The sequence below is a fragment of the Panulirus ornatus genome, chromosome 32, assembly GCF_036320965.1.
Source record: "Panulirus ornatus isolate Po-2019 chromosome 32, ASM3632096v1, whole genome shotgun sequence".
Classification (NCBI taxonomy): Eukaryota; Metazoa; Arthropoda; class Malacostraca; order Decapoda; family Palinuridae; genus Panulirus; species Panulirus ornatus.
Genome location: NC_092255.1, coordinates 7,229,567 through 7,250,806, shown reverse-complemented (window position 1 = coordinate 7,250,806; position 21,240 = coordinate 7,229,567). Strand labels below are relative to the sequence as shown.

At 42.7% G+C, this 21,240-nt stretch overlaps 1 protein-coding gene across 3 annotated transcripts in view; it reads right to left on the bottom strand.

The window, feature by feature from the left end:
* Tsp (Thrombospondin) overlaps window positions 1–16,152 on the bottom strand; it is a 34,199-nt gene extending 18,047 nt beyond the window's left edge. The window contains exons 1-5 of one of the 3 annotated variants that reach the window (XM_071680929.1): window positions 15,964–16,152; window positions 14,092–14,124; window positions 12,328–12,401; window positions 12,082–12,139; window positions 6,049–6,204 (exon numbers count right to left, since the gene is read on the bottom strand). In XM_071680929.1, coding sequence (XP_071537030.1) covers window positions 6,049–6,204; window positions 12,082–12,139; window positions 12,328–12,401; window positions 14,092–14,124; window positions 15,964–15,973 — 331 coding nt within the window. In that variant the 5' untranslated portion in view covers window positions 15,974–16,152. The remainder of the gene's footprint in view (window positions 1–6,048; window positions 6,205–12,081; window positions 12,140–12,327; window positions 12,402–14,091; window positions 14,125–15,963) is intronic. The other 2 variants (XM_071680931.1, XM_071680930.1) reach the window with 2 other exon arrangements.
* Window positions 16,153–21,240: the final 5,088 nt, after the last annotated feature.

Below are 21,240 nucleotides of genomic sequence, written 5' to 3'. Positions count from 1 at the left end.
GGAGGAGGAGGATGGGCCAGGGCCTCTTGGTATGGGGATGGCAGGAGAGAGTGGTGACTGGTCGGTCAGCTGGATCAGGAAAAATTATGCAGGACAGGACAAGAGTTTCACGGTGTGTGTGTGTGTATATATGAATACCGACAGCAATGTAAGATATCCTAAAAAAAAAAAAAAAAATATATATGAAGAATTTATGAGGGATTAAAAAAAAAGGATGATGGGTAGGTTAATATAAAATTGATATGAGAATAGAGGGATGGTGTGATCCTGAGATGGTGTGAGCAGCGTAACTGTATGGCTGTCAGAGACGGACAGAGCCAGTAAGGAGATTGGTACATGTTAGGTACACGCGTCCATCTCGCACTTATCACCTCTTCCGCCCCACGTAGACTCCTTTAAAGTCTGTCGCTTGACAGCGACCGTATGGGAACCTTCCAGGCATGCTGGGTATGGCGCATGCTCAATGAATGAAAGGGGAGAGGCGTGACAAAATATTGTAACACTTGGATCATTATAACCGGCACCGCATCTGTAACAGCGACTGTAACAAAAATGAGTAACATGAAGTATAGGAATACGAAACAATTTTCAACTCCCAGATCACACACACACACACATACATATACGGCCCTAAAGTGTAAAACTCCCTCCCCATACAGTAAAAATAGTTAATCATACGCATGCACACGTGAACATATATACATGGACATACATCTCACATAAGCAGTTATGTTATCATATGGCAAGCAACAGGTTGAAGCTAATCATGTCGTTACTAAAAGTCGGGTCCGAGAGAGAGAGAAACTGAAGAAAATAATGTCCTTGAGAGGTGTGGACGACAGCCTCGCTCCACCGTGCTCGGTCATAAAGGATGTTATTGTAGAGATCATGATTCGGCAGACCATTTGGGGTTAAGTAAGTCTATTGTAACTTAGGGACAGGTTCCATGCTTCCTAGTCCAGTCTGAAGTGAAGGAATAATCCCATTCTCTATGGCACAGTCTATGGAAGGGGGGTCCATTGTGTGTGATAAGGGTGCCCTAATCATCTTGCAGATTGGCGCTTCGTCAGCCTAGTCTAGATCTAGTCATGTCATACATACGAGCCTGAGGTTTGTGTCGTTTGTACATGTGTATGTTCACAACCCATTGATTTCACGAGACATTTCATTGCTCTTTGTTTATCTCAAAAAAGTTTTGGTCACAGGAGGTGGTGATCTTATCAACACAACTGTCTGCAGTGGACCCGAGTAGTCGACTGTGGAAGTGTTTGAACGATCACAGTGGCAGGACGGAAGGCTCCGTGCCTTCCACAGCAGTTGCTGCTAGGCATCGCAACTCTGCTCGGGCTACGTGTCGTCTAGAGGGGACACTGACAAGTGGACGGTGATGAAATCTCTTGCACGGATGAAGCTTCACCTACAATCATAACTCAAGTTACGAAACTAACATTGAAAAGCATCCGTAGTGTAGCGGTCACCAGCGTTGCTCAAACTACTGATCAAGTAGGCCCATAGTTTGGTTCACATCTAGCTCAACTGTTCATTAATTGTAATCGTTCTATTCGTAGAATAAAAAAAATCAATGAAAGTGATCAAATTTTACGCATTTTCAGGGCTGAAGTGTAAAATAAGTTAGGCTATGTACGGATGAAAGCAAAATAAAAAACGTTGGAGACTTAATAATTATGTACACTGAAGCTTAGGGATAGAAGCTGCAGACTCCGTTGTATGTATATTAGTAACGTACTTCAATAAGAGATATGGTAACGTGGCAGTGTAAATTGTAAAGCTTAAGAGTAATGAACTAATCTTAGTTTAAGTACCGCAATGATCGGTTAGTACAGGCTTTGGCTATTCCTAAGGTGGGCTAGTTTAGATATCTAAAAAAAAAAAAGTAACCTCGCCTTCCATGATAATTTAAACGTTTTCTCAGCGCGGGCTATTGTCGGATCAGATATATAGGTAAGGCTTAACTTTCTTCTAGATAGGCTATGTATAATAAGGATTCACTTAGGAAGGTCGAGGCTGGAATGTGAAAATGCGTATACCACACCTCCAGTATAAAATGGAAGGGCTGAGGTGCATCTAGACGCGATGTATATCACAAAAACTGAACACTTCCCGCCTCCCTATACAAGGGGGGCCAGTGGGATATATTGGCATAACATACGACATCCTACATAGTAAAAAGCTTAGTCAAAAGTGAACAGAGTATCGTCTAATATATATATATATATATATATATATATATATATATATATATATATATATATATATATATATGTATGTAAACTGTCAGGATAAAAAGGTTTAGTAGTTCTGTCTAGAGTAAGAATTTCCATAAGACGTTAATGGATGGGGAGGTGGCTTTAAGCACTGGCAGGGGATATTGGGCGGAAACAACACTGGGTCTCTATAGGTGTCTGAGTAGTTGTAGTTCCTCTCCACGGCGATGATGATTTGGGCTGCAATGGGTAAGGAAAGCAGGTAGAAAACGACAAACGAATCGTGTGCGTGTGTCTGTGTCGTATGAATGGTGTGCCTTGATAATCATAATGACGTTATTTGCTATATTTACAGTATTGATTATCCATGCTCAAGTAAAGACAAATGTATAAGTCAGTCATGAAGTAGTACTACATCCTACTTAAAATATGGTGTCTTGACTTTTACCATCTCAATATCTGTATCTATACACGTATATTTCCCATGCACTACTCACAACTGCTACTGTTATTTTGTACAACAATACAACAATCGACACAGTTACCGTAATTGGAAGAAGACATATCCTTTCAAACGAGAGAAGAAATTTACTTTTACTTACACAACGAAGTTAGAATACTGGCATGCAGAAACGTTAAATCATTTCTCCATCAATTTACTTAAGTGTACGATACAGAAGAAAGAAAACGATCTACTCCCGGTAACAGTTAGAAAATTGAATCAATGCTGTTTTGTTGTTAAATAGTTATATTTGTTAGTTTCCTTACTTGTAAGACACGAGAATGCTCCAATACCTCAGAATACTTCCCGACACTCCGACGTAACTGGGTGATACCCTAGCGATCTTCCTCATTTCATTAAGCACAAGTAATCAATTGACCAACACGGGTCCTGTGGAACGAAACTCAAAAGTCTTGTGTTACACTCGCTCGTGGTTGTAGGACAAATGTGAAGTTCCTCGCCTGACAGATTATGAGGTTATAAAAGGTACTATACTTCAAATTCTCCTATCTGGCCACCGCCACACCATGAGTTAAACGACCATCTCGTCAAACACCGAAATGTCATTCAAAAAAAGATGTTATTTTGGCCATTATATATAATAAGATGCAAAGTTCAGCTTCTGCCATGTCAGGCCCGTAGTGGACCATCATCTCATGAAAACTCGTAACACTGAAAGCGTCTAAAGTTACGTCGTTTATGGAGATATGAACAAGTGAACTGCCAGTACTGGTTAAAGATATTTACTAGTCCCGTACTGGGCGCGTACCCTCTGTACGATACATAATATGTTGGCTTATTGTACTGTTTCTGAGGAAGAAGTGCTCAACAGTACTCCATTGATGTTGAATTATTATTATTATTATAATTATCATTATTATCATTATTATTATTATTATTATTATTATTATTATTATTATTATTATTATCATTTATCCCTGGGGGTAGGGGAGAAAGAATACTTCCCATGTATTCCCTGCTTGTCGTAGAAGGCGACTAAAAGGGGAGGGAGTGGGTGGCTGGAAATCTTCCCCTCTCGTTTTTTTTTTTTTTTAATTTTCCAAAAGATGGAACAGAGAAGGGGGCCAGGTGAGGATATTCCCTCAAAGGCCCATTCCTCTGTTCTTGACGCTACCTCGCTAACGCGGGAAATGGCGAATAGTGCGAAAGAAAGAAAAAAAGATTATCATCATTATTATCATCCCTCTGAAGAGGTTTCAGCGGCTTCGAGGCTGCTATCCTTGACGGAGCAGGGCAAGGTGGACATGTCTGAGGAGAGTTAGGCCCTCGTCGAAGCTGCCACCTTGCTCGTGGTTGTACCACACACAACTAACTGAGCCGCAGAGGGGAAAATAATCCTCGTTCGTACAAGGATGTTTTCCTATGGCTAAAGCAACCCATTGGGTAGGCGAGGGTGCTAGGGTCCTGGGGTGCGCTGAGAGAGAGAGAGAGAGAGAAGCCAGCGTCTGTGGTGGCAAAGATGAGTCTGTTACGTCAACTGACGATGATGCAGCTTCGCCCAGGTGACTTTTCACTCGCGGCGTAAATGCAAGCAAGCGAAGTCCGGTAACACCTCCCCCCTCCCCCCCAACACACACGAGTACATATATACAGAGATACAGAGAAAGAGGTGTTACCGAACTCCGCCTCCCTGTGGGTCACACCGCGAGTGCAAAGTAGCCAACGGGGTGGCTGCCTCAGCGTCTGCTGACGGTAGGGAGTCCAGTCTCGTCGAAGAACCTCCCGCTCCAAAAGAATCCACCACTCCCCTGTTACTGGAAGGAGAGCAGCTTTGGAGATGTAAAGGCTCCTAGAAAATGGGTTTTGGAGTAACGCCATGACACTTTCCAATGCCCCGGGACTGATTATGAAACAGGAATCCATTTCCCCTCTGGTTAATCCCGTACATAACGCAGGACTCTTTCCAATGCCACGGGACTAATTATGAAACAGGAATCCATTTCCCCACTGGTTAATCCCGTACATAACGCAGGACTCTTTCCAATGCCCCGGGACTAATTATGAAACAGGAATCCATTTCCCCACTGGTTAATCCCGTACGTCATTGTGGCATCCCAGATACGTTGAGCCAGTAGTCTTCTGACGGTACGTGGGAGCATCCTGTGGTGTCCTGGTGTCGGCGACTACACCCAAGTCGTCCACTGCGCGCCTGGTGCCCGCATACCATCACCGCCACATCAGGCAAGACGTTAACCTACTCACTAGTGACTGTACCTCCACACCGTCCGCCCCTCCCTCCCGTGCAGTCAGTTCCACCTCCTTCTCCTCCTCCCGTCATGCACCTACTGGTCTCCCTGGCCGTCTAAAGTGGACATGGGTGACTTACCCTGCAGCCTCGACACACTTACATCATGCCGGAGGACGGTCGTCTCACAGGTGAACAAACAAGGCTTGAAATGACACAGGATGTTTAATGTATTTATGTAAATCACTGTTGACAGGTTCTTTAGCTGTATGGGAGGGGACACACACACACACACACACACACACACACACGAGTGTAAAACTTTCTCTCCCACAACACATGAAGTCCTGGGACGCGCCTGACCGAAGCAGTACCGAACACTCTCTCTCTCTCTCTCTCAACAGAGAGACGCAAGGGAAGGTTGGGGCTTCGACCAAGCTCGAATACCGGGGCTCCGGACTCGTTGTAGGACTACCTCCCTCAGCCAGCTGGATGCTGTCACTCTGATCACATTCTGTGGTAGAAGCAGTGTAGCGTGTGTGTGCACCGTCAAGTGGAGAAGTAGGACTGGTGAGATGTTTGCCTGGGGTGTACTGGTGTTTACTGGTGAAGTAGGACTGGTAGGATGGTTCCCTGTGGTGTACTGGTGTTTACTGGTGAAGTAGGACTGGTACGATGGTTCCCTGTGGTGTACTGGTGTTTACTTGTGAAGTCAGACTGGTAGGATCGTTCCCTGTGGTGTACTGGTGTTTACTGGTGAAGTAGGACTGGTACGATGGTTCCCTGTGGTGTACTGGTATCTTCGTCGTATACTTACGTGACAGTCGCAACCTCAGAACACACAAGGATTACGCGTCGCTCGATCCTGATAGTCAACAAGGCCATACTTACGTCAAATGAACACCTGCTGTACTTAAAGGGAAAAAAAAATTACTGAAGCATTGGAAGCGTTTTTGCTCTGCACAAGCGAACGTAGACCTGGTAAAGCGCGAAATATATATACATTTATAGATATAATGAGAGAGAGAGAGAGAGAGAGAGAGAGAGAGAGAGAGAGAGAGAGAGAGAGAGAGAGAGGCGCACAAGCGCGGCGATTGAGAGACATCACTACTCACCCCGGGCGCAGGGTCGGTCAGCGCAGGTGATGGCCGGCTCGCAGTTGTGTCCGTCGCCGATGAAGTTCCTCGGGCAGGGCCCACAGCGAGCCCCGTCGGGACCGCCCATGCACTCGACGCCCGGGTAGCAAGGGTTGGGCGAACACGGGTCATTGTCTGCGCCACGCACCACGCGCGTTAGTAAATCAAACAACAATAACACATCGACAAATGTCAACCACACACACTGCCTGGCCACCGTTTCCCTACCAACCACCATCTCGACCTGCCCACCTACCACAGCTGCTACCACTGCGAACCTTCTCAAGTGGTTCTGGTCCCCTTCCCCAACCTTACCTTATGAACCACCACTTGCCATAGCTATATATATAGATAGACAGACAGCTATATATATATATATATATATATATATATATATATATATATATATATATAGAGAGAGAGAGAGAGAGAGAGAGAGAGAGAGAGACAGACAGACAGACAGATTCTTTACAAAATTATAGCACATTCTCTTTTTATCATACAAGAGAGAAATGGCTGAGTTGTGCCTCGCCAGAGGACCTTGGCAACACCGATCCATATCAATTTGGTTCCTCGTGCTTCATGCCACCCTGGAGGGGGCCAACTACATGGAGGTGCTCTCCTCCTCCTCCTCCTCACACAGACACACGCCTCTAACAAGGCCTCTGTGCAACACCCTCTCATGAGACGACAATACACCCCAAGCCACAGCGAGTCACTTGTCCTGTGAACTAGACAATCTGCCGCTGACGGCGGTGCCAGCGACTGACGTAGGTGGCACCAATAAACCTGTCACTGCCCTGACTTCCCTGGCTCGCGTCAGTGAAGAAAGAATGTCGTGGGTGCAACAAGAAGATTGGAACTGCAGAATTCTCTACAGCGCTGGAGGTGAAGCTTTGGGGAAAGGTTCAAAAAATGCTCAAACATACATATTCCCAGGCTTCTGACGCTGAATTACACACACACACACACACACACACACACACACATATATATATATATATATATATATATATATATATATATATATATATATATATATATATATATATATACATAAAGGATTCAAAAACTCTATTGGTTGAAAACGTACGTACGCCAGTCGTACAGCCAGAACTAGAAATATCATTGGAACCTATTCTTACTGACATAAACGCAGAAGATATATTCTTTTCCCCATGTAAGTAAACTTTTTAGAGACAACAGACTTAAGATTATAAGCCCAGTACTTCCTCAGCGTAAACAGATACAGCCTCATGGCCTGCTTCAAAATGTTATCTCTCTCTCTATGATGAGGGGTTGGCGAGAAGGGAGACCAGGCTACGCGTTGGTGACATTACCCCCCCTCCTCACACATGGTTTAATAAACAAAACTTATGTGGACTAAACTAGACAAAAAATATAAAAAGGAAACTGTTAATAACCATCTCTCACTTCATAAAACATGACCCATGCAATGTCAATATTTCCACATAGCATCCAACACTACAATTACTACTACTACTCCTACTACTCACAGTGCCATGACGATCCTTATTCATTATTCTTTCTTTTTTTTAAACTGAATACCAAATATATTCATATCATCTGCCAGAATATATATATATATATATATATATATATATATATATATATATATATATATATATATATATATATATATATATATATGTCATGAATAATCAAAATACACTTAAGTCATACAGCATCTTTTATATGGTCAGGACACTGCTGGCTAACCCCACAGGAACCTATACTGTGTAAATATGTTCAGAGCCGAGGACATGAGGCATAAGGATGCTCCCTGCTGCCTCATCTGATGTGGGCGGGTGTGTGTGTGTGTGTGTGTGTGATGACGTTATATAACTGTGCGAGTCAGAGGTGTGTCTTGGGCTGCCTAAACAGGCCAGGATTTGGGTGGGTCGGGTCGACGTTGAGTTAAGAGACGTGCCCGGACTCTCCACAGATCAGGACTGTGTTTCAACTATCTACACAGATCAATGGTGTGCCTGGACTCTCTACACATAACAGATGTGTCTGGACTCTCTACACATAACAGATGTGTCTGGACTCTTTTAACAGGTCAGGGTGATGTCTGGACTATATATACAGGTCAGAGACGCCCTCTCAACAAGTCAGGGTTGTGTCTGGACTATGTACACAGGTCAGAGACGTCCTCTGACTCTCTCAACAGGTCAAGGTTGTATCTGGACAATCTACACAGGTCAGACGTCCTCTGACTCTCTCAACAGGTCAAGGTTGTATCTGGACAATCTACACAGGTCAGACGTCCTCTGACTCTCTCAACAGGTCACGGTTGTATCTGGACTATCTATACAGGTCAGAGATGTGTCTGGACTCCTGGCACAAGTCATGCTCGTATCCGGACTACCCACACAAGTTAGGGGTACGTCTGAACTACCTACACACGTCAGCAATGTGTCGACACAATCCAAAGATGCGTCTGGACTATCAACAGGGGTCAGTGAGGTGTCTGGAATGTTTATAAAGGGTAACAGTAAAATATCTGATGTCTAAACAATTCTGGGAAAAGTGTGAGAGATATCTACACATTTGAAGCACGCGTTTGATTTGTTTATACAAAACTGAAACCTTTTAAAACACCTGAAAGAAATCAGTGGGGTCCAAGGAACCAGGGAAGTTGCTCACGTCTGGTCCACACAACTGTCACACGAACCTTGGTGTACACAGAGTCCTCAGAACCCTTCCGAACCCCGGGGGTCAAAGTCTCGAATCCCAGGAGCTCGTGTGCGTGTGAACTCGAGATACAGAAAACACCTCTTTATATGTAGCCTCGAAACCTTTCCGTTCTTCATCCCACCTCTACTATAGAGATCTGGACTCCCTTTATCATGACACCTGCTGTTGTACGGGGACGTTCGGAATGTGTTTGGAAAATGTGAGCTATCTAGGGTCGCCCAGCACCAACTCGAGAGCAAAGTAAATAATTACACATACGAAGATTATATGAAAGGTCTTCTTCGGGTTCACCAAAAGTGATTAAATTACACCTATTTCCTTTCATTCTCAATTTTCATTTATGCAGTTATCTTTTTGAATAAAGTGAGGCAAAAATATTGAAAAGTGTCATTTTCTTACATTCTGACATCAGTATGAAGGAATCTCGTTATTTATCTAATTACAAATTTCTTTTCAAATAGTGTGATCACTCGCTCTCTCAATAAACTGGTCTCACTCTCAAGTCATACTCGCCTCAATTGGTGTGAAGTCTTTGAGGTACCAGATTTAGAAATGGGCTTTCCGAGTCTTTCGACTTTGTTGTGAGATTACAAGCAGTGTCTGGGATTACCACTACAATTTAGAATGCATATATTCACAGGTATCTTCCTGTCCCATATAACTGGTAAGTGACAAATTAGAAACGGCTAATATAAGATCCATGTCAATCATAACTGCAAGAAGATTAACTTCGACTGTAAAATAACGGGCCTTATAATACTCCATGAAAACTAAAGAAGATCCACTGATGCTTACGTGATAACACTTGGTCCCCTCAAATACCTTGGCTCTGAATACCTTATACACTTAGGAGATTGAACACTATCCCGAGACCCCCTATTCGGTGAACCTCTTCTCTGAACCTTTGTTTATATATATATTAAATACTCTCTTAATGCAGATCAAGATGATCATAGCTCACCATTTCCCATCCTATTGTTTACAAGAGCCCTGGAAAAGTGTGCGACCAGAGCAAATGCATTAGTAGTTCCCCTTGAGGATAACAAGCAATTAGATTGTTAACCATTCCGTGCGGTTAATTACCCTGTGTTACAACGACTCCTCTTATATATATATATATATATATATATATATATATATATATATATATATATATATATATATATATATATATATACACATATATATATACAGCAGGCAAATGTAGGTGAAGATGTATTTACAACCGTTACCCATGTATGAATTATTACAAGCACACATCCAAAAGCAGGTCGTATATTCTCATGTATCTGTTTTGATCAATACCTTCTTCATTTTGGTGATGTATTTGGCCGTCGATGTAGTTCCGTACTTACACTGTTACCTCACCAAGTGAAGGATTAAACCCAACATGCTGTCATGTGTAACTCTGTGATGCTCAATTGTGAATCGTGTGGCATCTCAGCTGTGTACCTCAAGAAAACTCTCAAACGATATATATATATATATATATATATATATATATATATATATATATATATATATATATATATATATATATATATATATATTCTGAAGATCATTCTGCTACTTATCAGCGCACCATGCTAAAAATGAATCAAATAATCAGACTATTTTCTTTTTCAAAGTTACGAGTTTCCAGAGGCACGCTTTACTTAAACGTGGGAACACGGAAAGGACTACCCAACCTGCGTCCAGGTTACCACACACAGGCACGGAGTTTTCCCGCTCTCTCCCACAGCATTATGTACAGCCATAGCCACCGCTCCTCTGGCGCTTCTTAGTGTGTGTTTAAGAAAAGATTGGTGGTTAGAACTTTGCTTGGGAAGATCCGACGCCGTCCAGTACTGGAACGGCTCGAACAACTGTTCTTGTTACTTCTACAGTAGGTTCCCTGAGGGGAACCGTGAAAGGCTTACGATAAGAAGCGCTGTTGGGAGTGGCGTAGGGGGGAGGTGTGTGATTGAGGAGGGGTGGCAAGGGTGATGCCTCCACCCCATCCAGATTCTAGCCTTGCTCTCGCCATGACCCTTAGAATAATGGAGGCCACATAAATATGGATCATAGAAGAATAATCTTATGCTACGAGGATGTTGAACAAAAACTAGAAGTTAGATTCAATGCGTTTACTTCGTTCAAAACATCCTACATAGCATCTCAAGATTAATAAGCTAACTGGTTAACAGATTACAGACATGAACCTGAGTGACAATGGATACAAGAATTTTGAAGTTGCGTTGAACATCAACAGCTACGTCAGTGTTGACATGTAAAGCTAAGCTACCCCAGCTCATGTATTATGGGTATATCTCAAGGCAGTTAAGGTGGAAAGCAGTGAAGGTATAAACCTCAGGTGTGTATATATAACTATACATAACAAGAGAAATACTTGTTTATTAGTTTGGTGAGGGTACTCTCAATCCTGTAGCCCGGGAGAGGTAGAGGACAAAGCACTACAACGGATAGGAAAGAGCAACTCTTAGAGAGAAATTCTCTGCGACTCCTGACGTTAGAGGTCATTATGTAATTTCAGTGAAGCATATGACAACATTCAGTGCTTGTGGAAGCGCCCTTGGCAGCGGTTGCAGCAAGAGGTCCTTACACAATCAAGGATATCAAAAACAAGCAACCAGTTGTAAGATTAGGTAGATACACTAATTGAAAGCACTACTGGAAACCTTAAAAACTAATATCAGGCAACATGTTCAGTGATCCGACCAAGCGCTCCGAGATATGTATGTGCTAGACAGCTTATCTATATATAAAAAAATGCCAGCGTTCCTCAGTAAACGTCAATAAACTTCCATATCAACTAAATGTTGATCCGACTCCCTGTGAAGTGTCTCCGTTTTCTTTCTAAACGCCTACACTAGGCTAACATAGTTAAGTGTTCCACGTAAAATCGAGCTATTGATCTATAATACCAGAAGACAGACAAGTGACTTGGTGGTTTTTCGTACAGAGAAAGCTGAGCTAACGGTCAGCTTTCAAGGTTTGTTGTGTAGTATTTTGTGCACAAGTGTGGTTTTCGTCCAGCAACTGAGGAGCTTCTTGGATTTTGTTCATATGAAAGAGTAAATTTGACGAATCTGGTCATTATACTTTTTGCTCTGAGTACGATAGCAGTATATCATCACTTCATTGAAAGACAAATCAGTTTAAACTTTTATCCCGAGAGGTTTTTAGGTTCGTATAGAGAACAACAGACTGTAGACGAACAGGCGGAAGAGGGCATAAAGAAGGAGTAAGAGAAGGGAGACGAGATTTAGCGGCCAGAGTGGCTGCCCCTACCAGGTTTGCAGGCCTCGCAGTTGAGCAGAGCGTCACGCAGCAGGGCTGTCTCCTCGCGCTGTTGGAGAAAAAAAAAAAAAAAAATGGAGGGGAAGAATTTTGATATTATTCAGCTTCTGGGCATTAAGACCATGTTACACTAACAATAAGAACTACCTCACAGAACCTAGGCACTATGCATGAATGCATTCATGTTAAATCCTAAATATATATATGGCATTAGATCTCGAGTTACCAATCACTAACCTGTGTCTGGATCTCGATCTGTAGTTCCTTGATGGTCTCGATGAGCTCAGTCAGGGTCTTGACCAGCTTGATGCCTGGGGGATGGCAGCAAAAGCAAAATTACCTCTCCAGTGCCTCAAGTGTTGATAGGCTGGAAGCTACAGTCATAAAGGATACTATACCAAGATATGGCCGATTGCTCTCCGAAAAGACGAATTACACACTATCAGCAGAAAGACACAAAACTACAAGGAACCTGGCAATGCTGAAAGCATCAAATGTTTCTTAAGGCCATGACGAACGGATGACGTAGATTCCAATGGCAACAATAACAAGCCATTGATCATCGCCTCACTACAGTACAAGTAGTTTTTGCATTTAAACCTTAATGTACAACAATGCTTGTGATTTCTGCTGTCAGTGATAATAGGAGAGCACCAGTCAACAAGGAGTAGCCTCCTAATTCATGCAAATATGATTACTTAAGCTAAAAACACGTTAGTCACAGATATGAATGACTTAGAACCACAAAACAAAATATGGCCTTTCTGATGGATAGGCACATTACTGTCCAAACAATTTGTTTCTTAACTACATTTTCTCATAACACATTTTTCATTATGGTTACTCATTCAATACAGTTACACATAATATAATTGCGTGAGGAATTTACAGTTAAACAAGCGTAAATATGACTTACCTCTGGTACAAATATAACATCTAAGGAGATAAAAGATAAAGATGAACCGACGTATTGCCCTGTGATCCTATGATAACTGCTCTGAATATCCCTATATCTGCACTGAGTTCAGCAACATCAACAAGACCAACCGACTCGACCATCACTTACTAGCTAGCACTCGCCTATCTCTCACATCTATCGTCGAAATTTCATGGTAACACAAATCACAAAGATCCCATTCCCAAATACCACTGCTAAGTCCTCAGGAATTCAACCTCACAACTTTTCCATTACTAAAGGAAACTATTTCACATAGATTTTCTTGTCCATTCCCATAAAAATCTCTGAAAAAACAACAGTAGTTTGAAATGTTGCGAGATAATGTTGTCGCCAGCCTCGCCTGACGATGTCTCGAACCTTCTCGCCGTGCCCTGGTCCCTAACACACAATCAAACCTTTCATCGTTATCCACTTACGTAAACTGCTAATAAATGTTCTCATAAACTATTATATACACACTCAATGCAGATATCAAACTCATAAACAATAAAGGCTGATTATAACCTCTCCTCATAGTTTTACATTTTGACTTCAAGCAAGTCTACCAGCTTAGCGTATGATATAGATGTGGCCTATTCACCTTTTATCCACATCCTAAGTTATGGTCTACCCTCAGCATAATCAGTGCGCACCTAACTGACCAGCACGCACCCTCATACCTAGCCATCACTTCGTTGCCACCAAGCCTAACTTACATCATATTCACGACCAATCTATTGCACACCTTCACAATCAACCTGCATTTTCATCTTTAGGCTATACCTTCAAACCCATCCTAAATGTTCATGACTAACCTACACTTAGACCTATACTACCATAGGTAACCTCTACCTCTATGAGCAAGCCATACTATGACTAAGCTACACATCTTCAAAGCCTAGCGAGTACACATCCCTCTACCAGTGTACATCTTTGTAACCCAATCTGTCACATCTTAGGGTACACTACCATAGACAACCTACACTCATCCCTAAACACTCATGACCTACACCGTTGGACGAGACCTTAGGTCGTTGTGGGACATCAGGCAGGCAGGTACTTACTGGTCTCGTCTTCATGTATGATGGGTATGTCTCCTGCAAGGGGCCAGAAGAGAGCATGCTTCGTTGTAATCAATATATCCGGGGGCGAAATCAGCAAGGAAATGCTAATAACTGTTTAAGTGAAGCCTTGAAAGCTCCTTACAATGACTCTTTATCACTGGTCTACAGAGTGCATGTAAGAGTCACTTTCATCTTATTGGTTATAAGTATGTTTTCCCTTAGTTGAATTATTTGCATTTGAAGTCTTACAAGTAAGTATTTTTATACTGACATTCCCTGTAAGCTATCTTGAGATCACTTTTGACATGGGTAATACCGAATATGTTGAACGGTTCACATGTCTTTGAGAATATAGATCTGTCTCTGCACAGGTTAACCTAACCTCACTGTGTCCACTTTAAATCAAAGTACAACTGCAGGCTGACATGAATTCAATTCCTACCGTGCTGGTTCAAGAGTGAATGGAATAACATTAAGTGATCTCAAGAGCTGTGGCTAGAGGATGGCAGTTCAGCAGAGCGCGGAGGGAGGGCCAGTGATCTCGGCAACTGTATATTGGATATCACTGAACATGAAGATTTAGTGCACTGAATAAATGGTTTGAATGTTTGCCGATACTTCCAAGGCATTACTCTACATCACAAATGGCACAAGAAGGCATTGCTAAACCACAAAGAAGAAAAATTAATCACGGCAACATCCTCTCCGGCTTAGCTGCTTTACTTTATATTATGAGCTCCACGAGAAGTTCCTGAAAGCATGTGTCCTCCAGAGCCTCTCTCAAAGTCGTCATCTGAATCCTCTAAACGCTGATTCAAGTTTGAAGTGGCCGTCTGTACTATGGGCTTCTCCAGTTGCCATTTCAGACTTGATCTACAGCCGTATCTAATGATCACATAGAATTGGAAAGTAATGAAATCTACAGCAATTTTTTGTAAACTGCAGACATTTAAGAAATGTTTGAAACGTTCAAGAGAGAAATATCAAAAGGTCGTCTTTTAGCAACACTTTGACATAATATTACATGTAATACCAAACTAATGGTTTCATTAGGCAGAGGCTCTGGAGCAACATAAGAACATCAGATAAAGCTTTTCGTGGGCTATTTCTGATCTCCGTAAGTATTTTATCATCTTTATGGGACATAATTATCATTAATAATTAATATATTACTTATTCGTAAAAGTAATGAGAAACTATGTGTGTGTGAAGGCAGTGGAGAGTAAAGCATAATGTCGTTTTAGTGTTCGTCATGCGGAAGGTGGTTAGTGTTCTTTCATTCCTCTGACGGCTGATGTCATGTCTTCTTCTTTCCTGACTTATATATTTCTTAAACATTTTTGATTGACCTTTTTTTTGTTTCATTTGAAACTGATCACCGATGCTCTTGTATTTGTTGAGTTTGCAAAGTCTGCGAAATCCAATATGACATCTAACCCTGTTAAGTGAAATGTGTCAGACATAAAAAAAAAAAAAAGCGCTTTTCAGTCGTGAGCTAGACTGCTACATGCTGTGTCATCTGGTCTATAACAGGGTAGAAGAGTACTCGATCTTACGACCAACTCAAGCGAGTTATAACTGTTGTGTTAGGTGCCATGCCGCATTACAACTAGTCAGCAGAAAATAAACAGTTCATCCCCAACTGGTCCATGCTGACACTGGGATCTCGGGTAGGCGAAAGATAGCGAGGTAGAGAGGATATGAAAAAAAAAATATATATATATATACGCATACAGTAATCCTCTCAGAACGTTTAGTTAGGCGTAAGGGGTACCATAGTATGATTGCGTATGGGGCAAGGCTACGCTGCGGCTCCCCGTTAGTGGCAATGCTTAGAAAACCTGGCCCTGCGGCCAAAGGGGCTGTAACTACCGTTTGACATCGAATTTGGTTGAGTTATCTGATGAAGGATATAAGCTACACGGACAGGTGCGGAGCCAAGCAGGTATGAGTGATGAGTATCCTCCTGCAGTCTGATGGGAGGAGTGGTGCATGCAGTGGCCGGGGCGCGGGCGTCTCGTGAGTCACCCCTGGTGAAGCGCAGCTGGACATAGGCCCGGGCCTTACCTCGGTCGGGAGGGGTGATGGGCTGCGTGAAAGTGGGACAAGGTTCCCCGTACTGGAGGTTCTGACACCTCACAGCTGGGAGGCGGCGGGAGAGAGGGAGGCTCGGTCACTGGCGTCTCACCACAAGGACAAGCCACACCGCCGCCCTGGGGTGCTCCGGCTCACTCACGCGCCCATTTTTACATCATCCAACCCCAGTTTGTCTTTGACTCAGAATGTTTATGGAGTGTAGCTTGGGAGCTTACCACCCCGTGCATTAAGGTGACTTGACTGCTGGTGCGTGCGGTCGTGGGCAGGGGCACCCCGGGGCGTGGTGGTGGTGGCGGCTGCGGCCAGTTGGGGCAACGCGAGCCACTACACCACAAGCGATAACCATTGCACAACTCGTCACGATGGTGCCAGGCGGAAATTGGTTCAGAAATACTAATACATTATAAACACTACCTAATACCTTCTAGTAATCTGATACAAATATGTTTGTACTCCATTCAACAAATTAGACTCACAAATTGGATTCAAGTGTCATGCACCAACGCGAACACACACTATTATTGTCATATCCTGTCATATATTTCTGTGGTAAATTCTACATAATCAAAAAGTTCGGTACTTATAAGTCCAAATGTATGTGTATCTTACGGCACTCTACGTGAGGATTTTATTTTCATTTTTTCGAGGAACTAGAAATTTTCCTTCTTGTCTTAAAGCAGAACCTACCTCTGTAGAATTATCTTGTCAAAACTGTCAAACTGACATAAACTTCAGGAATATATATACTACATTTATATAGTAATATGCATGCATTACACGCACACAGTACTATATCCTGTTATGGAATGTTTATGAAACCACTTTAGGCGAAATCTCACAAATCAGTTCAGAACACATTTGAAACCATTATCGACTTATCATAATACACCATGCTGCTTTGCTTTATAGTGTCACCGAGTGCAAGGTTAGAGAACCATATATTTTTTGACACAAGGTTGATCTCTTACAAGCTTGTTTTGATATACAGACTTCGAGGTGTCGTAGGGTTAATCCTCTTAAGAGCTAAGCGTGATCCTCTGATAAGACAGGCCTTTGATAATATAGGCTTGTAGGTGCCGTAGCAAACACAACAGTAGCAAAGTGTTCCAAGGCAAACTTATATCCCATGACAGGAATATGAAGAACTGTGAAAATTTCATATACATCATTTGTCGTTGTTATAGACGAACAAACTAATTATACCTTATCTAACCGGCTAACCTAGGCGTCTGGTCTTCCTTGTTTGTCTCTAGAGTGCGTCGAAACCTTATGTTGCATCAAGGAGCCTATTCCAATATACCTTACAAGGCGAGAATATTACACTATTGATATTATCTATATTGTGAATCTGTTAGTCCTAAAGTTTATGTCATTCAATCTGTTTTCTTCACAAGACGAGCTGAGCGGACCCATATGGTAGCTACGACACCCAGCCTAGCGCAACGTTGATCCATTTATGCGGAGCGTCGCGGCTGATCAGTTTATGCTAAGCTTCACCCCTGCTTTTGTAATCCTCTGGGTTTCACAAGAGGGAACACTTCTTCAAATTGTCATCAACTGTCGCCATCACCAGATACGACGACACCTCATATGACCTGACGTGACATTATGTCCCTGTATTTTCACTTCATTTTACACTTCCTTCTACATCATGCGCTTTCTCGAACCAGCGAAACATGTCGAAGTAACATGACTTGTCAAGTGGTGTGACGTGAGGTAAACGCAAAACCCAATGCGCTCACTCTGTTAGCCAGCTTCAGCCTCTAGAGGACTTGGGATGATGCTTTACATCAATTCTGCTGGACTGTTTGAGAAACTACGAATATAATCGTCGACGAAGTGAAGAGACAGTGTCTCCGGGTGCAGAACAAGAGGAAACGTACACATGCCATTTCTCAAATACTGATGGAACATCGAATGTAGCTCGACTGTGGAAAGAATTACAGTTGTTTTCCACATAGTTCCTTCTGTAAACCAACGGGAAGGCAAAGTAGTTCCAGTAACTAACATCAGTACAGCAGCGGAGCATCAAGGCTCTTGTTTTGTTACTACGCAAGCTTTCTTCTATCAGCACAACTCATGCCTGGATGCAGGTGTGCCTGTGTGCGGATATGACTCCTGGGCCACAGCGAAGCGTCGGTAAACACCAGCATCCGCTCTGCCAGACGGGCCAGCCCCCTTGCCAGCATGAGAGGGTCCACGATGGACAAAACTGTACGTCATATTTTAGCAAGGAGCCACAGGAGTCTTTAAAAACCACGAATGTGTCAAAGATTATAAAGTAAAAGTCTATATCAATTGTTATCTCAGTTGACGTCAACTTGAGACAGATTCATAAGATCGTTTTCCACTTAGCTGAACACCCATATATTGAATGTAAAAAAGCAACGGCACTTTTGAAAGGTACACGAAGACTATGAGTTAAAGATATCATAAAAAGAGAGATCATTATCCCACTGATAGTATATAATTTCAGCTGGTTTGTAGCGACCCACTGAATATTCATCATCCTATTTCGATCATAAAAGTTAGTTTTTCTACCAGTTTTCAATAAATGGTCACCAGACCGAACTTAGTGATTATGCTCCCTGACCTCGTCCTCTGAGGACTCATTAGATGTAATTATGTCCCTCGCCGCATTATTTTCACTAATAAAATTATCATAACCGTCCAACTGACGATTTTTTTGCGTCAATTAACGATTCTTTTTTTTTTTCGGACGCCACGGCAATGACGAATTTTAAGGTGTAAATAAAGGGAGCAAGAAATATCTCACAAGTTGGGAAACCCAGAAAGCGAACTCTTTTGATGACAAGCGGTCGGCAGCATTGTTTACTCGCTTAACGCAGAGGTCGGATATCCTGCAGTGGACATGCCTGCCTCCTCCCTCCTGTGTGGATGGGGACATGTATCTCTATCTACTCCACGCTTGCCTCTGCTTACCCACTTTTATGTACCCTTCACCCACACTAGTATACGAATGCCTCAACTTTCTACACTTAGACCAGTAATGTCTTTTAAATCAAACTGTCTTAAAATCAGAGATGTCTGCGGTTGTCTCATGGAACTGCGGATGATGGCTCAAATACGATATCAACATTAGTTGCCGAAGCCAAATGCATCGGAGGTAACGTAAAAGTTTTCAAAAACATGCTATTCGTATCCGAGTTGTTGAAACTATTATCCTGAACACTGAAAAAAAAAAAAGCAATACTCCTTTCTTCTTGGTACGAAGAGTATTATCACTTAAGCAAAAACCTCAACGGCATCACCCAGGCAAAGGCCTGATCATTATGCCATTCGCAGCGATGCCAAGTTGTTAATTTAATGGATCCTCGGCAACAGTTGACAGGTCTTTGCATACATCTGTCTTGTGCGTTTATAAGCCGCTTTATAACTAATATTTTTCCCCCTTTCACTTCGTATCTTGCCTATTGGATGTAATCAATTTAAATCAATGACGGTCTTGAGTCCCTTGACTATAGAAAGGTGATTCAGGTTTAAATTGAACGACTTTTACGCATGGAAACCAGAGAATTTGTCTTTCCGTCATCACGTATCTGCTTCATCAGATATGACCTCGATGTATGGACGCTCACGGTACGGGCAGGAGACAGTCAAAACATTTTGCAAACAGGGCGTAGAATAATACGCCAGGGTTCTCCTCTCTCGCTTTACCACGACGTAAACATTTGGGATCAATTTTACTAATGGGCTTTAAGCATTATTCCAGACTGAGGCTCTGAAGTTTAGCAACTGAGAGAATGAATGATATGTATCTATCCCGAACTTGACCATCACAATACGATAAACATATCCATAGAACGTGTCTGTGAGACGCTGGTCGACCACGGTGGTGGTGGCCCCGGTACCACAGTGGCAGGGTGAGGCGAAGATGACAATCGCCGCCGTGTGAGTCTCCCAAGAATGAACCCTGGATCAGGGCGCCCTTCAGGTTGCTGTTATGGTGAGGCAACCATGACACAGGTGGATGGAACTGGTACTGTTCTTGGAGCTTTAGAGGGAGGTGCTGTCAGCTTCATCCACGAGCATCTAGGCATAGGTAAGGTTTCGGGAATATAGATTCTCAGAAATCTTAGCCGACTACAATTGGTTCCCTCAAGTCAAGAAGTTGCTTAACGTACTTCATACGAAGCCATTCCAGAGAACTCTCTTTCTTATCTGGTTGCAGTGGATGAGACTTGGTTCCATCACTGGGACGACAACTGGAATCCATCACGTTGAAATCCATAAATGAAGGAAAAAACTTACTTCGAACCCCAGGACGTTCCAAACACAACTCTGGGTAGCCAACATCATGGCCATGGTTCCGGGGATGTCTAAGTGATTCTGCTGAATGACTGACTATCTTGTTACATAAGACAACGATCACACTTGATCCTGTTCACCCGATTCGAAAAGTTGCGCAATATCAAGAAAGAACAATGTTGGCCAAAGATGTGTTCCTGCTCTATGACAATCCACCGATCTACGAGGCAGACATTGCTCTTCTTGCCTGGGGTTTCGAGGAACCACACCATCCCCCTCACAGTCTAGACATGGCCCTGAGTGAGTATCACCTGTCGACCCACCTGTGTCGTCGTCGCTGGAGGATGATGAAGACCTTATAAAGGCGATCGAAGCCTAATCTTGCTATAAAAGCGATTGAAGCCTAATCTTGCTATAAAGGTGATCGAAGCTTAATCTTGCTATAAAGGCGATCGAAGCCTAATCTTGTTATAAAGGTGATCGAAGCCTAATCTTGCTATAAAGGCGATCGAAGCCTAATCTTGCTATAAAAGCGATCGAAGCCTAATCTTGCTATAAAGGTGATCGAAGCTTAATCTTGCTATAAAGGCGATCGAAGCCTAATCTTGCTATAAAGGTGATCGAAGCCTAATCTTGCTATAAAGGCGATCGAAGCCTAATTTTGCTATAAAGGCGATCGAAGCCTAGTCTTGCAATAAAGGCGATCGAAGCCTAGTCTTGCTATAAAGGGGATCGAAACCTAGGCTGGCCAGCAATCGGAACACTGAGGCTGGTCACTGGAGA